The 17,179-nt window shown below is 34.9% G+C and overlaps 1 protein-coding gene across 1 annotated transcript in view; it reads right to left on the reverse strand.

Moving 5' to 3' along the window:
* ICE2 (interactor of little elongation complex ELL subunit 2) overlaps positions 1–17,179 on the reverse strand; it is a 65,160-nt gene that overhangs the window by 24,523 nt on the left and 23,458 nt on the right. Inside the window, exons 7-12 of the mRNA XM_020968662.2 lie at positions 14,315–14,437; positions 13,937–14,096; positions 10,991–11,172; positions 9,731–10,715; positions 7,618–7,796; positions 2,883–3,012 (exon numbers count right to left, since the gene is read on the reverse strand). Of these exons, the coding sequence (XP_020824321.1) occupies positions 2,883–3,012; positions 7,618–7,796; positions 9,731–10,715; positions 10,991–11,172; positions 13,937–14,096; positions 14,315–14,437 (1,759 nt within the window). The remainder of the gene's footprint in view (positions 1–2,882; positions 3,013–7,617; positions 7,797–9,730; positions 10,716–10,990; positions 11,173–13,936; positions 14,097–14,314; positions 14,438–17,179) is intronic.

Genomic DNA, 17,179 nt, shown 5'->3' on the forward strand with positions numbered 1-17,179 from the left:
GTTCTGAAGTAATTAAGGCCTGGTAGTATTGATCTGAAAAAGTTTCTTGAAGGTAGATATTATGAATTCAGTGCTATTTAACATTTTTATCAATAACTTAAATGCATGGGTGTTATATTTATCAAATTTGAGGATAACACCAAGTTGAGAAGAATAGCTAACACCCTGGAGGCCAGAGTAAGGATCCAAAAAGATCTTGAGAAGCTACAATATTGAAGAAAACCTAATAAAATTAAAATGAACAGAGATAAATGCAAAGTCTTGCAGTTGGTACAAAAAGATCAACTTCACAAGCATGAGATGAAAGAGGCATTGTCAAAGAGCAATTGTTATAAAAAAAGTCTAGAGATTTTAGTGGATTACAACATCAATGAATCATTAGTGTGATATAGCAACCAAAAAGTAAATGCAATCTTGGGGCTACATTGAGAGGCAAAGCTTACAGTAATAGGGAGGTGATAGTTCCACTGTACTGTACCCTGGTAAAATCTCATCTAGAGAATTGTGTTCAGTTGTGGGCACCAGAGTTTAAGAAGGGCATTGATAAGGCACAGGGTATCCAGCACAGGATGGTAAAAGGTCTTGAGTCCGTGTCATATTAAGATCAGTTGCAGAAACTGGGAATGCTTAGCCTAGAGAAAAGAATAATAAACAGCACCAAGACAGCTATCTTCAAGTGTCTAAAGGGCTGCTGGCTAATTTATCTGCATCCTCATTCCATAGAAAATCAGGGCTGGGACTCACAGGGGCTGATTGGCTGATATTTTGGGGTTAGCATCACATAGGGTCTTTGGGAATCCAAGCCGGTAAATTGCTGCTGTTCATAGCAGTACTCATGGACTTCTTCATAAGACAAGAAGCAATAGAGCCTACCAAGTTAGTTTTAAAAAATAACATTTCTATAGTGCTTGAAGGTTTGCAAAGCACTATAAATATATCTCATTTGATCCTCATAATAATGTCATGAAGAAGGTGATACTAATACCCCTATTTCATAGATGATGAAAAAGAGGGTGAAGATGGTTAGGCAATTGATCCAGGAGCACATTAACTATTACATATTTGAGACTGATTCATTTAAACTCAAGTCTTTCTGACTCCAAATCCAGAGCTCCATCTACTACCTCATGTTGCTACCTCTATATATAGAAGGTCAAGAAAACCAGGAAATGGATGGCACTGAATAATAACTTTCCTTCTTGCTGTTCCTCACAAGGGACCCTCTGCATTCCAACTTCAAGCATTTTCACTGGCTATTCACCATGCCTGGAATATTCTCTCTCCTCATCTCTATTTCCTGGCTTTCTCTAGGTCCCAGCCAAAATCCCACCTTCTACAAGAACCTTCCCAGTTCCCCTTAATGCTAGTGCCTTTCCTCTAAGATTATTTCCAATTTATCCTCTATATGTATTTTGCTTGTGTGCAATTGTTTGCAAACATGAGCTTTTTGATAGGACTGATTTTGCCTTTCTTTGTATCCCCAGAATTTAGCACAATACCTGGCAAATAGTAGGTGCTTAACAAATGCTTATTGATTGACTAATAACACTGGTAGAAAGGTTTGAACAGGTCTAAAAACAAGGGAAGCTTGATGGTAAGCATTCTGAGCTATGATAGCTCTGGTTCCATAATCCAGGCTCAAATATAAAATACTCTGACTTTAAAGCTCTATAACATGGATCCTCTCTACTTTTCCAAATTTACACTTTACTCCCCGCCCCCCAATATATGCTACAATCCAGCTCTTGTGGTCTAGGTGGTACTCTCTGCACCAAGCAATCTATCTCCCATTTCCATGCTTTTATAGTGGCTCTCTGTTATGCCTTAAATGCTCACTGCCTCCTCTTAGTTTCACTGGCTTCCTTCAAGACTTGTATTATATCCCACTTTCAAAAGGAGGCCTTTCCCAATCCCTAGTTCCAAGTGCCTTCCCCTCTAAGATTCCATTTACTCTGTATATATCTTGTAAGCACCTACTTAGTAAGCACCTACTTATTTACCATCAGAACATGAGCTCCTTAAGGGCAGGGACTGTTTTGTCTTTTTCTGAATCCCCAGACCTTAGTACAGCTCTTGGCACATAGCAAGCATTTAATAGGTGTTTGCTGTCTGACTGAATCTTTGCCAAGAGTGAGATAAGCCTCCAGGTGGGATGAATTACCACAAGCAAACAGGATGGTAAAAAATGCTTCAAAAGTTCCATAACTAAACTTTTTTTAAAAACAGTATTTTATTTTTCTCAATTACATGTTAAGACAATTTTTGACATTCTTTTTTTTTAATAAAATTTTGAGTTCCAAATTTTCTCCCTGTGTCCCTTTCCTCCCTCCACCCTATGAGAGTAAACAATTTGATAGAGGTTATATATGTGAAATCATGTAAAACATACTTCCATATCAGTTACGTTGTGAAAAAAAAAAGTTTGTACATATTAAACTTCTACTAGCAGCAGTAAAAAAGTAGTGGTGGCAATACACACTTATCTTGTACTTTATGGTTTACAAAGCACTAGGTATAGGAGAAATGCAGTAAAATGTAGGTGGATTCCTAGCTACTTTCTGAGAAGGAAGAAAGTAACTAAATTTAATAACTATATGTATCAATAAAATCTTGATAAACTAAATAGATATTTCAACCATATTTTCCAGTTAAACAGGAATCCTTTTTCTGTTTCATGCATTTTTACTGAAAATCTTTGCAAAATGTAAACTTTCTTTGCCTGCCTAACAACAACACAGTGACAGCAAGTAAATCTTTCTTTCATTGGAATAAGGACAATCAGAAGTAATTTTTAAAACCTTAGAACAAGAAATAGGTAATACAAAAAAAGTCACTGTATGCTAATGAGGCAAGAATCCAAAAGGAACATGAATCACACTTACCAACATAAAACAAGCAGTTAGAATGCAATAAACTCTCAGTCCACAAGCGACAAAGTTCACTTTCAGTGAGAGCTTCAACACCGTAGCAGGCTTGATACTCCAATTTTGGCAATATGTAAACTGGAGATTGCTAGAAACACAAAATTAAAACGCTGAAATCTGCTTTAATTTATTATTAATTACAATAAACACTTCATATATTTGCATAAGTGTCATACTTTTCAAAGCACTTGCCTACAAATACATTTTTATCCTCACAACTCTATAAGGTAGATTAGGTATTAATAGGGAAGATGGTTCTATGTAGATCTAGTAGATGAGGCCTTGGTGAGGATGAAGCAGAGGGAACAGTCAGAACTATACTGTTTTGTTTGGTGGTCTCATCAGCTGACATGGAATCAAATAGCATCTCTATGTAGATTATTCTCAGATATCTTCATCCAGCCCTAACTTCTCTCCTGACTTCTAGTGTCACATTCCAGCTGTCTATTGGATATTTCAAACTGGATGTTCCATAGACTCTTAAATTCAACATGTCTAAAACTGAACTACTTATTTCCAGTCCTCCCTCCACCCACATCTCTCCTCTCTTCCTAACTTCCCTATTATAAACGAGATTATTATCACTATCCTCCCAGTTACCAAGTTTCACAATCCAGATGTCATCTTACCACCAATATTCAATCTGTTGTCAACTCCTCTCAATTCTACCTTTGTAAAACCTCTTGTATATGCCAACTTTTTTTCTCTAGCCCTGCTACCCACTCCGATACAGGCTCAACACCTCAGTCCTATTCTATTCCACAGCTTGCTGAACAGTCTCCCGCCTTGAGTCTTTTCCCCCTCTAATCAATCCTGTATTCAGCTGTCAAAGTGATTTTCCTTCAGAACAGGTCTCTCTCCATGTCTCTGTCACACACATACACACACATGGACACAATGAACTCTTGTGACTCCTTATTGCTTCTCACATTTGGCTTTTAATGCCCTTCAAACCAGACCCACTCCTATACTTGCATTCTTCTTATACCTTACCTTCTTTCTTTACCCCTACTCCAAGTACTCTGCAATCTGGCCTCCTGGCTATTCTGAATAATCTCCCTCATCTCCAACTCCTGGCCACCTTCATGTCCCAGCTAAAATCCTGCCTCCTATGAGAAGTCTTTCCTGATCTCTCTCAATGTTAATGCCTTCTCTTTAAGATTATCTCCAATTTATCCTTTATACTCATCTTGTTCGTACAGAGTTGTTTGCATGGTGTTGGCCCTATTAGATTGTAAACTCCTTGGGGACAGAGACTGTTTTTGCCTTTCTTTGTAACCATAGAACATAGCAGAGTGCTTGGCACATTGTGAGTATGTAACAAATGCTCAATGGCTTGACTCTGAAGTGGAAAGAAGGGTTAAAGTTATTTTGCTTGGCTGAAGAGGACAGAACTAGGGATCTTGGGTAGCAGATATCAGCATGTGAACCAAAGCTTCTAAAACTTAGGGCTGTCTAAAAGTGGAATGGGTTGTTTCAGGTTGAATGGGGACACCACTTGTCAAGCTGTAATGGAGGGATTATTTCTCTGGGTTGGACATCATGACACCTGAGAGCCTTCTGTCATAAGATTTCAAGATGTAAAGTGACCTGCCCAAGGTCATAAATGATAGAGTCAGGCTAGAAGCTATATAAAAAACTCTGCTGACCAGAATATTGAATTCCTTAACAATGCCAGATAAAAGAAAATTAAATAACAAGAAAATATTTAAAAAAAATGAATTAAAATAAATGTAATAATTTTACAATGATATCACTTTTATGGGTTTGTGATTTGGAGGGAGAAGGGATCATATCAATATTTGCATAGGATATTATAATCTATTTCTATGACCTCTACTGCCATCTCCAGGAATTTAGGAGAAAAGAAAACATTATACCACTTAAGATATTCTGAAGAATTATTTTATGATAACATTTTAAATATTTTAAATATAGCCACAGATGTCATATGTTGACATTTGTTTTTTTCTTAGACATAACCTCTGGCTCTTATTTTCCTAAATAATAACTTTAATTGGATTTCTCTCCCTATTTTCTCTCTTCAGCCACAAATTAAATTCTCATGAGAGGTTTCATATTTTATACCCTCTTAGGATCCTATTAGACACTTTTTTCTTTCAAAATTACCCTAATACGGGGCAGCTAGGTGGTACAGTGGATAGAGTACCGGCCTTGGATTCAGGGACCTGAGTTCAAATCTGGCCTCAGACACATAACACTTACTAGTTGTGTGACCCCGGGCAAGTCACTTAACCCCGTTGCCTAACCTAAAAAAAAAAATTACCCTAATACTTGGCCTTTTCTATTCTGTTCCTGCCATTCCATATATATTCGAAATAATTATTCTTGGGAACTTCACATTTTAGAATGAAGCCTTTATGAAACTACGTTCATTTAAGCAAACACTGATAAAATTAGACACTTCATGTGATTTCATAAATAGAAATTGTACTAAGTTTTACTCAGAAATTTGAGCACTTAACAAATAACTATTCCAGACTTTAACACGTGGACCAAATTAAGTCTCTCTACTTCATTCCAACATTTGCAAGTGGTTGTTCTCTTAATTTCACCTCTGACTACATCAGGAAGGTAACAGACGAAAACGAAGTTGCACTGAGGTCTAAGTACTAGTCATAAGTGGAAAGTATGGAAGAAATAACATGGTAAAATCAAAGAGGCAAATTAGACTTCAAATTCTTGGGTGCCAGTAGCCAAGAATTTTCATAATCTAAAGTCTTGCCTAAACAAGTTTACTTATAGGGAACAAATGTTCTTTGTTTAAAGGACATTATTAGAATGTAAGTAAGTGCTGGCTTTTAAATAGCTCAGGCTAATAAAGTTTCTAATATTTGTAAATATCCTAAGAATGACTTCCCTGTTAAGTTTTGATAAGCTGGTTCTTACTTGCTTCTATGTTAGTATTATACCATTTTTTTAATTGGAAAAAGGTGTGCTCAAATTCTTTGGTCAACATTTAGCAACTTTCTTACCAACTTTTTTTCTTTCCAGATTGAAGTCATTAACTAAATACAGACTGGAAAATTCTTATTTAAAGAGACGCTGGGAAGCAATCATTTCTGTGTGCCAATAATTTGGTATACAATACAACAAATGAATAGGGGCTCACAGGCCAGAAAATGAAAGAAATGAGGTTGACCTTAAATCATACATGACAAGAAAAATTTAAACCAAACAAAAAAATCAAACTCTAAAAATTAAATTCATAGCACAGGTACTTTGTCTAAAATTATTTTTGCTATGTTATAAAATTCATCATTTCTGTGTATAGAAATGGTTTTAAAAATGTAATAAGTAGGCCTAAGTAATTCTTAATGCAGATTTATATTAGTTCCTTTAAACCATATCAAACGAGTGACGTTATTATTCTTTGACTTTCTCCTGCAAAAAGCCATAAGTGAAATCTAAATTCAGTTCAAAACCTTTCTGAAAAACAATGTTTTCTAAAATTTTGAAACGGAATCAATGGTGATAAAAGAAACTATCAGAATTGGATATTTAGCAATTTGTTCACATTTTCTGTCCTTGGAGAATAAGGAAGGAAATTAAGAGATGTGAAAAACACCTGAACTCAATCATTAGCATCAAGAGAGCATATTATATAAACCTAAATTAGGGTAAGCTATCTGGTAATCTTGTGAGACAAAGTCCAGCCATTAAACTGCTGTCACAAGCACCTGGTACAGTTTGGGTCTTATTTTCAGGATGTGAAAAGAATAATCATTAAAAGATTAAGTATTAAAACAGAATAACACAGCAAATAGTAAGGGACCCTGTGTGACAATTTGCTGAACACCACAAGTTAGTGGCAGAGATACAGCCAGAACCCAGGTGACAAACTAAGTTGACCAAAACATCTAGTTACCAATCACACACATAACCATGGCTGAAAACAAGCTTACTGTATATAGAGAAAGAGATAACATTTAAACCAATATAACTCTAACAATTCCAGAGTGATATGATACTTTCATAGGTTTGGAGAAGTTATTTATGTGCCTGAGCTGGCCCTAAATTTAAGAACAGAAAGAAAGATTAAGAACTTTATATGCAACAATATGAGCTCTAAATTCACCAAAGTAGTTTTCTGTCCATTTTAATTAAACTTACAGTGATGTAACAGATTAAGTCTTATCCAAGAACTCATAAGATTAAAAATCTCAGTCGTTCTTATTTAAACAATATCTTATTAAGAATAAAATGATTTAAATTATGCATCAAAAAAATCTCACCCTAGAAAAGTTACTATATAAGCCTTTATTTTGAATGGATCTATGATTTCCTTGGTGTGATAGGGAACCAGTAAAGAAATTCCATATGAATGCAGTTTGCCAACTGCTCTGCAATTTAAGAGTCTTAGAGAGTTTCAAAATAATTTAAACTTTAAAAAAAAAGCATCATATGTGTTTGCCGGTTAATTTATATACTAGTATTGTAGCTTTAGAGCTGAAAAGGACCTTAAAAGTCCATACAATCCAATTCCATATTTTACAAATGAGGAAATTCAGACCACCCAGGAAAGTTAAGTAACTCACTCAAAATCACAAACATAAGCAAGAGACAGAGGCAAGTTTTGAAGCCAAGACCTTGGATGGCAAACTGGGTGCTCTTTGTATTATACCATTCTGTCTCTCAATCAAGTCTTCCATTTTCTCCAATAATTACTTACCCTTCTAACATTCTTCCGTTTTTTGGAACGTGGTCTTGTCTCTACTTTCTGGACACCACAACGTACAAGTAATAAGAGATCTTGGAAGTTGAATAACTTATAAACAAGATTTCCTTCTTGAGGTGTTAAGTATTCTGATTTGTTTTCAACAAACATCTGAAGGTTGTGTGGTAGCAATCCTTAAAAGTAACAGATTAGACTGTGTATGTACTATTTATGTATTATTACACTTTTACATTATTACAATTAATATATTTTCATCAATATAAATCAAGATGATATAACTAATTCAATTATCTATAGGATTACCTACAGAATATTTTCTTTTCAACTTTGTGTGACCATTTTCTGTTACTAATTCTACCACTATTTCTGCTTCTTTTGGGGGGAGAGTCTTTGTCCCAGAAAAGAGCTGGAATAGGAGGTTCAAAGCTATAGGAAAAAGCACAACTAAGGATAAGATCTAGCAAAAGAGAAGGAATTAGAAACTAAGTGAGGTAAAAGTATGGTATCCTAAACCATTCCCCAATTCATAAATAGTCAAAGGATATGAACAGACAGTTCTCAGATGAAGAAATTAAAGTCATCTATAGTCATATGAAAAAATGCCCTAAATCATTATTGATTAGAGAAATGCAAATCAAAACAACTCTGAGGGGCAGCTAGGTGGTGAAGTGGATACAGCACTGGCCCTGAAGCCAGGAGGACCTGAGTTCAAATCCAGCCTCAGATCAAACACTTGACACTTACTAGCTGTGTGACCCTGGGCAAGTCACTTAACCCCAACTGCCTTAAAAAAAATAGAAAAAAAAAACCTCTGAGGTACCACATCACACCTATCAGATTGGCCAACATGACAAAACAGGAAAATGATAAATGTTGGAGAAGATGTGGGAAAATTGGAACACTAATACATTGTTGGTGGAGTTGTGAAATGATTCAACTATTTTGGAGAACAATTTGGAACTATGCCCAAAGGGCTATAAAAATGTGCATACCCTTTGACTCAGTAATAGCACTTCTAGGGCTATATCCCAAAGAGATCATACACATGGGAAAAGTACCCACATATACAAAAATATTCATAGCAGCTCTTTTTGTGGTGGGAAAGAATTGGAAATTGAGAGAATGTCCATCAATTGGGGAATGGCTGAACAAGTTGTGGTATATAAATGTAATGGAATACTATTGTGCTATAAGAAATGATGAACAGGCTCACTTCAGAAAAACCTGAAAGACTTGTATGGTCTGATGCCGAGTGAAGTGAGCAGAACCAAGAGAACATTATGCACAATAACAGCCACATTGTGTGATGACTAGTATTGACAGACTTGGCCCTTCTCAGCAGTGCAGGGATCTGGGACATCTCTGGAGGCCTCCTGATGGAAGGTGCTGTCCACATCCAAGGAAAGAACTATGGAAGCTGAATTGCTATCTTTTTTTCCTCTTCTGTTGAGTTCTGTTTCCTCTTTTTGATGGTTCCTCCTATTAGTTTTAGTTTTTACTTACAACATCACTAATGTGAAGATGTGTTTAATGGGAATGTAGATGTATAGCCTATATTAGATTTTGTACTGTCTTGGGGAGGGTGGTGGGGAAGAAAAATTTTAAACTCAAAAGCATACAGAGGTGATTGTTGATAAATCAAAATAAATTAATAAAATAAATTTTAAAAAACTTAAGTATGGTATCCATGATTTTCATGGAAAACCAACATTCTTTTTCTTAAATTGCATGACTATTTTAACCAACTTATGATGGTTTTGTCCATCAAGTGAAAGTACATATTGAACATGATCAACAAAAACAACAAAGCAGACACTGTATTTGTCGGCCATTAAAATTTACTTTCTTTTTGGTAGAACCCCTTGGACTACTCACATTTTATTTATACAATCTAGAATTTACTTGTTTAAATTAGCCTGTTCATTTTATATAAAGCAAACTAAGGCTTAGCAGAAGTAGTATTATATTAAATAGTAGAGTATCAAGAAAGGTCACATTTTACATGAAGGCTGTAGAAGAAAGCAAAGAAAATACATGAGGAAAAGGGGCAAGTAAAACTATTTGCTAAAAATGTCATGTGAAAAAACAATTACAAATGCCTACTTACGTCCTTTTGGCTTCTGAAATGTTGAAGACCATTTAGATGCAGGGGTATCGATAGCAGTGGCTGGCTGCTCTGGAGCAAGGGCTATGATGTGGTGTTTAGAATTTTCCAAATTCACAAAGGCCTGCTCAGGCACTTTTTTTGAAGTTGGTTTTAAGAGTTCGTTTTGCATTTTTAAAATCTGTCCAACTGGATCGAATTTCTTATATAATCTTTTGCCAGACTTTTTTGTGGCACATTTTTTCTGCTCAAGACTACAAGTAGCATCAGCTAAGTTTTCTGAAGAAGTCTGAATAGGTACAGGAGACCTTAAAGTATCTAGTACAGGACTTGAATTAAGGATAGGAATCTCTTGCTTGCTATTATCATGATTTTTACATTCTATGTCAATAATTAAACGTTCTTCATCTGTATCACTATTACAAGAAACATTTTGAGTCTCACTTGCTTCTGACATATCAATTCTTTCGTTAAAAGTGTTTGTTTTCTCTAGGACCTTTAGTTTAATAGCACCACATTCTTCATCCGTAGTTGTATCATTTTCTTCACTTAACTCAATTTTTTCTTTTTCAAAGTCTTTGAATGAAGAGGTATCACATTCAGACTCCTTTAATTCACCACCACATGAATAAAACTGTGTGTTTTTAGGATCTAGAACATTGTCACATAATGAAAATTCCTGATTATCTTTAATTTTCTGTTCTTCTGACACACTGCTTACACTGGTCATCAGTTGTTTCTCCTTTTTCAATTGCTCCATCAGAATCTTCGATAAACTTACAGGATTAGAGGAAATGGTTGTTGTGCTTGATGCTGTGGGAAGGCTTGCTACAGTAGATGATATGGGAAGGCTTGATGTTTTCAGAGTTTTTAATGGTTTATTACATGTTACTCCAAAAGTTTCTAATTCTGTAACATCCTCATCAAAACTCAGATCTAAATCATCAAAAGTCTCAATTCTTCGGGACTGTTTAATATCAGAAGGCACCTTAATAAAACAAAACCATTATCACACTATAAGTAAAAAGTCTGTGATCCTATAAAGTAGGATTTGAGTGAATTTCTTAAGATTCATTGAAAATGATTAAGCTTCTAAAAGCTAAGATTATTTCATTGTTGTTTCTGGATCCTAAGCACCTCACACAGTAGTATCTGACATATATTACTTAATAAAGTAGACAGACCTCTTTTACATTTGTCTAAAACTTACAAAAGTAATGTCAGATGTTGATAAATTTGTTTCCTCACCCAAGCATCACTTACATCCCACTGAAATACATTCTCCTCAGGTTTGTCCATAAATACGCAGCAGACAGGAATAGCTGAATTTTTTGTTGTCAAAAGATCCAATGGTACTTCATGAAAAATTTGATTTCTCTCTCTCACTGTCATTTCTTTCTTGGGCAGAGGTGAGTCAATGTAAATTACTTTCTCTGGCTTGGAACCTTTTGATGAGAACAAAAGGCATTTTTATTTGGGAAGTGTAAAAAGAGAGGCAACACACTATACACAGTACAAAGACTATGGACTAAGAGTGAGAAAATCTGGGTTTTATTCCCTAGTTATGACTTTTTTGTGTGTGACCTTGGGCAAGTCATTAAAACTTGTTCATTTTCCTAATTCGTAAAACAAAAGGGTTGGACTAGATAATCTCCAAGATCCCTTCCCTTCTCTAAAGTTCTCTGATTCTATTGTCAAGAGAAATATGTTTTATCTTTTTCATATACAAGGAACAGAACAAAAGGCATTTTGGGTTTTCTAATGTGATCTGAATTAAAGACGGTTCTCTCAAATCTAGTCCAATTTTTTAAAAGTTAAATGAAATTTATACCTCAGGGAAAAATTTTCAGGATCTAAACTTATTACAATTTTATTTTCCAATCAACTTCTTCCTTGCTAGATAGCGAATGTCATTAGCCATCAAGAACATTTTGCTTACTCTACAGAGTAAAAAATATTTTAACCAGTAAGGAGGGCATTTCATTTCACAAGTTAATGCAGCTAGGTTCCCTATCCCAACTCAATGTTAATTGCAGTCTCTCTAGAGGTTGTTTCTATTCTCAGTAATGAGGTGGAACAAGGTCTAGAAAACTGTAAGATGACTTTGCCATCAGTTTTTCTCCTTGAAAATAGAGGACAACTAGTATTTGACTGAGAAAGTTTGTAATGATTTTAAGACAGAATTAAATCAATTCAGTTTTAAATAAGTATAGTACCTTATATTTTCAGATAATACCACTGAATAATTAGTGTAGATAAAACATCAATAAATCTAAATTCATATAACAATTAAGTGTCCATTTATTTGAGGCACTATGTTAAAAGGGTATACAGAAGTAAAGAAAGTTTAGTGCAAAATCATAAAATTCATCAGAGCCACATTTATTTGCACAATTTATAAGCTCTCTAAAAGCAGACTATATCGCCACCTAGACTCTTGACCCCACCCTATTCTCTACTTCCCCAGATCCTCTCTAGTTTTGGCTATACTGCCCCTATCCTTGAGGCATCTTTAATCTCTTCCATTCTACTGGCTCCCTTTAGTCAGTCAATAAATATGCTGCACTCTTGTCTGACTCATTTATTTTTCTCATCTCCAGTCTCACATCCCCCCACTGGATGTCCCATATGCATCTCAAATGGAATGTCCTATAAATGTCTTAAATTCAACATATCTAAAACGGAACTAATTATCTACACCACCCCCATCTCTCTCCCCCCACCCCCAACACAAAAGAAAAACCCTCTCCTCCCCTTCCCAACTTTGCAATTACTAACAAGGGTACCACCAGTCACCCAGGCTTGTAACCTAGGTGTCAATCAAGCTGGACTCCTCACTCTCCTACCCCCACTCTCAGTTGCCAAACTTGCTCATTCTACCATCATAACATCACTCATATATGCCACTTTCTTTCCTCTGTCATCACTCTGGTACGATCTCATTGCCTCATGCCCAGACTATTGCAAAAGCCTGCTGAATGGTTTCTTACTCAAATCTTTCCTCAATCCAGTTTATCTTCCACTCAGCTAACAAAGTGATCAACCTAGAAGGCAGGTCTAACCATGCATGTTGTTTCCAAAAAAAAAAAAAATCTTCAGCTGTTCCCTATCATTTCCAGGATCAAACATAAAGTCCTTTGTTTGACACTCAAGGACCATAATATGCATTTTCAGATGTGGCAAATGTATTGATTTGTGTTGCTTAATTAATACATTCAAAGGTGGGCTTCAACTTAGTAGGACTATGAAGGTAGATTAGTGGATAATAGGACACATAAAAAGCATCAATATTTAAATACAAAGAAAGGAAAAAAAGAAGAGCAAACGGGGACACAAACAGACCAATTTTGTTACTACCCTGTCAAACAACATATTTCTATATATTTATGTGTCTTTAAAGAAAACTGATGCTCAGCTTACACGATACCCTTCCTTGTTCTTTATGTTTTGAAATATTTACATTTATCAACAATTGTTAAGTGAACACAAAGAGAATATTTAACAAGTAAACAAAAAATGAAATGAAAACAAAATGCATTAAATATCTGGGAGTCCCTCTACCACAACATACTCAAGATTTATACAAATACAAGTACAAAATATTGTTTAAAGAAATAAAGGAAGATTAATTAAAGTGATGTTCATTGTTATGGATGGACCCCACCAATAAAAAAATGATACTACCCAAATATAACTGATTCAATGCTATACCAAACTATTATTTTTTTAGAACCAGATAAAATCGTAAAATTCATTTGGAAGAACAAAATCTTAAGGAAGATAATGAAAAATAATGGTGATTAAGGGGAAATTAACTCTCTAGATATCAAAATATACCTTAAAGTAGTATCAAAATTGTTTGATACTAGTTTAAAAAGTATTTTTGCACTCTAATAAAAAAGAAATATGGAGAATTTATAGAAACATGAGAAGACATATGAAATAATACCAGGTAAAGTAAGCAGATTCAGTAAAATACATACGTAATTCTAACAACAAAAATGGAAAGAAAGATAAAACACAACTAAACACACACACAAATGATACATTTTGTAACTCTCTACACATATTACATATATTCACTGATGCCTTAAACAAGATTTTTACCTTTTTGCTTATAGCACTGAAAAGAGCTATGAAAATTTTTACAATCATAAAGGATTTTCTCCCCTTCCCTCTTGCAAAATCAGTGTTAAGGAAATCACAAACCTGTAACAGCAATGATCTTCACACACACTGGAATTTCCCATTGTTCCTTGTAATTAGGTGCATGATTATTCAACAAGGTAAATAATGATTGACTAGTGAGAGCTATCTGAGGATGATACCTCAAGACAAGTTTTTCTGCATTTGGATCTGTACTAATATCCTGAAAATAATAAATATTCCAGTTATTTCTTAGAATAACACATTTCTTTATTAATCAAATATAAATAAAATGCAGAGTAAAGTTTGGGGAAAAGAGTACCAGGACAGTTAACCTAAAAATATCTTAAACCTTTCTAATGGATGCACAAACAATCATTTGCATTTATTTAATTCACCTTAAAACATCCTAAGACAATCATTTTGTTAAGTGTTACTCACATAATGCATTGCAGCAGCTTTCTGTTCTGGTGTTTCAGTAGCTGATGTAGATTTATAATCTAAGGAGAGCTGCAAGTCAGCAGGCATCAAGGGAAATGATAATTTTGCAAACTTTACGTTACCCTAAATAACATAAGGAAAAATTAACGTTTTACTAGAAAGATGGTGATATTAAGTTTTTCCTTAGTAAATCTTCACTTTTCTCATCACCAAAAAATAAAACTGAACTCTTAACTTCTTCAACACAGCCAAAGTCTGTTAGTAAATATTCATTAAGCAAGGATTCTCTATGAAAAGAAATATAACTGCAAATCAGAAGTACAGATAGTCTTTATATCTCCATCGGATTGATCCAGCTAGTAGTTAGGTTAGGACAGCAACTCTTCAGAGGAAAAAGTTACCCTAAGAATCACTGCAGTACTTACTATCAGAAGCAAACATCAGAGACTAAATGTCCTAGTGAGAACAAGGAAAATAATATTTCTAGGATAGAAAATTGAAGGGAGTGGGGAAGAGGGAGAAGTCTCAACAATGTGGCTCAAGCTTCAAGGTTTTACTACCAGGATTCCCTTCATATGAACTCCCCACCTGCCTAATAAATGCCACTAGGTTCCTTACTGGTGGATGGGCTAAGATGCCTCTTGCCAATATCTCTCTTTGGGAGTAGGAAAGAAGGGATCTACAAGACAATATCACGCCAAAATTATTTCCCTCTTCTACATCTTGTCTAGCTTCCTCCACTATCATGGGCAAGTTATATTAGATTGTGCTGGAAAAGATTATAATGTATATTTCTCAATGTATATTAAATACTTATGCTGAATGTTTATCCATTTTAATCAAATCTGTAGGACCTAAAGACAAAGACACGTGATAAGCTATACCATATTAGCAATAAATATTTGTATAGAGGAAGTGGCATGAAAAATATTAACAAAGACATAAATCATCATTTATTAAGCCTTTACTATATGCCAGGCATTGTGCTATTCACTAAGGATGCAAAAAAAAAAAAAGACAAAAAACATTCCCTTTTCTCAAGGAGTTCACAGGGTACTAGAAGAGACAATATGTAAATAACTTTCTACAAATAAGATTTGTATGTGTGTGTGTGTGTGTGTGTGTGTGTGTGTGTGTGTGTGTGTGTAAATATAAAACAGTTAACAGAGGGAAGGCACTAGCATTAAAGTGAAATTGGGGGAAGGCTTTCTGCAGAAGGTAGGATTTCAGCTGGGATTTAAAGGAAACCAGAGAAGCCAGAAAATAAGATCAGAAGGGACAGAACTGTAGGCATCTGGGATAGATGATGAAAAGGTCCATGAAAAAGACATATTTCAATATTTGAAGGGGGGCAGAAGGGTAGCACAGCATTTATATAGCACCTACTATTTGCAAGGCATTGTGCTAAGTGTTTTACAAATATAACTTCTTCCAATGGTGCAGATTGCTACTGATCCTGTGTAACTCTTGTTCATGTATTCCTATAAATTCTCCATAGGGGTTCCACCTAGTGTATTTAAAAAAAAAAAAACCTCTGGTCTTTTAACATTACTTGAGTATCTGTGCAACATTCAGCCCTATGTATATGTTACCCCTCACAGGATTCCCTACAAGGATGGCCTTGCTTCTTTTTGAATCACAGACTGCTTAATTATCTTTACACTATTTCTTACACGTGGGTCATTTATCATTGGTAATACATTGCAGCTTCTGTCGGTTTTAACATATATCTGTCTATTTCCCTTTGTGTTACATGCTAATCTGATTCTTCAGAGATTGTGATGTTCCCAGATTTTCTAATATATAGCATTACCAGAAGAATACTGGTGCTAAAAAAAGATGGAGTTTTGTTCCATGAAGCATCTTGGGTTAGGTAAAAGCACTATATATTCCTCCAGCTGCTTTCCAGTCTACTCTTTTCCTCTTATTCAGATCTGGGCCCTATTCACCATCCATTTGAAGCATCAATCCAAGATAAATGTACTAATGAACTAGCTCTGTGGATTATCTAATCAACTGTATATTATACGGAAAACAGGCTTTCTTCATTCATTTCACTTTTCCAGTGTGAACGTTTTCTAAGTGACTGTAGCTCTCATTTACAATAAGAAGCATGTGAGAGACTTCAAAATCTACAGGAAACGCCTCCTCAACATGGACTCTGAAGTGGGCTTCCTCTAGTATCTCAGGTGAACATACATTGTGGTTTTATGCTTCAGAGAAGCATGTAAAATTTATATGAACTGATACAAAGTGATGTAAGCAGAGCCAGGAAAATAACACATACAATGACCACAACAATGTAAACAGAAAGAACAATCACCACAAAAAAAATCAAACTGAATACTGTGAAATTATGAAGAACAAGTTTGGTCCCAAAGAAAAGATGTAAGAAAACACACCTTTCCCCATCCTTTAGAAGAAATAGAGGTCCATGGCAGTGGACATAATATCTTATTACTTTCAATGCATTAGTTGGTTTTAATGAAATTTTTTCCCTTTTTCCTTTTTAAAAAAAATTATTTGTTATAAGAGATGGCTCTCAGAGGAGGAGAATGGATAGAGGAAGAAACATCAGTGACATAAAAACAAGATATCTAAACAAAAATCTATTATTTTTTTTAAAAAAATCAAAGAACTGTTAAAAGTTTTCCCTGTGATTTTATCTAACATACTTTGGATGATCTCAACATATATAAGGGGGAGAAAACTTCTGGATCTCTTTAAAGCAAAATTTTGCTCTATTAAAATGTACAATTCACAGAAGTGAAGGAAAGACAAAAAGAATCACGAACAAGTAGGCCAGTTCTGAAATTTGTAGTTTTTATGTATAAGAAATGTAAGTAGCATATATTAGATATCCAC

This window comes from Phascolarctos cinereus, unplaced genomic scaffold (assembly GCF_003287225.1).
Source record: "Phascolarctos cinereus isolate Bilbo 61053 unplaced genomic scaffold, phaCin_HiC Scaffold_3;HRSCAF=262, whole genome shotgun sequence".
NCBI lineage: Eukaryota > Metazoa > Chordata > Mammalia > Diprotodontia > Phascolarctidae > Phascolarctos > Phascolarctos cinereus.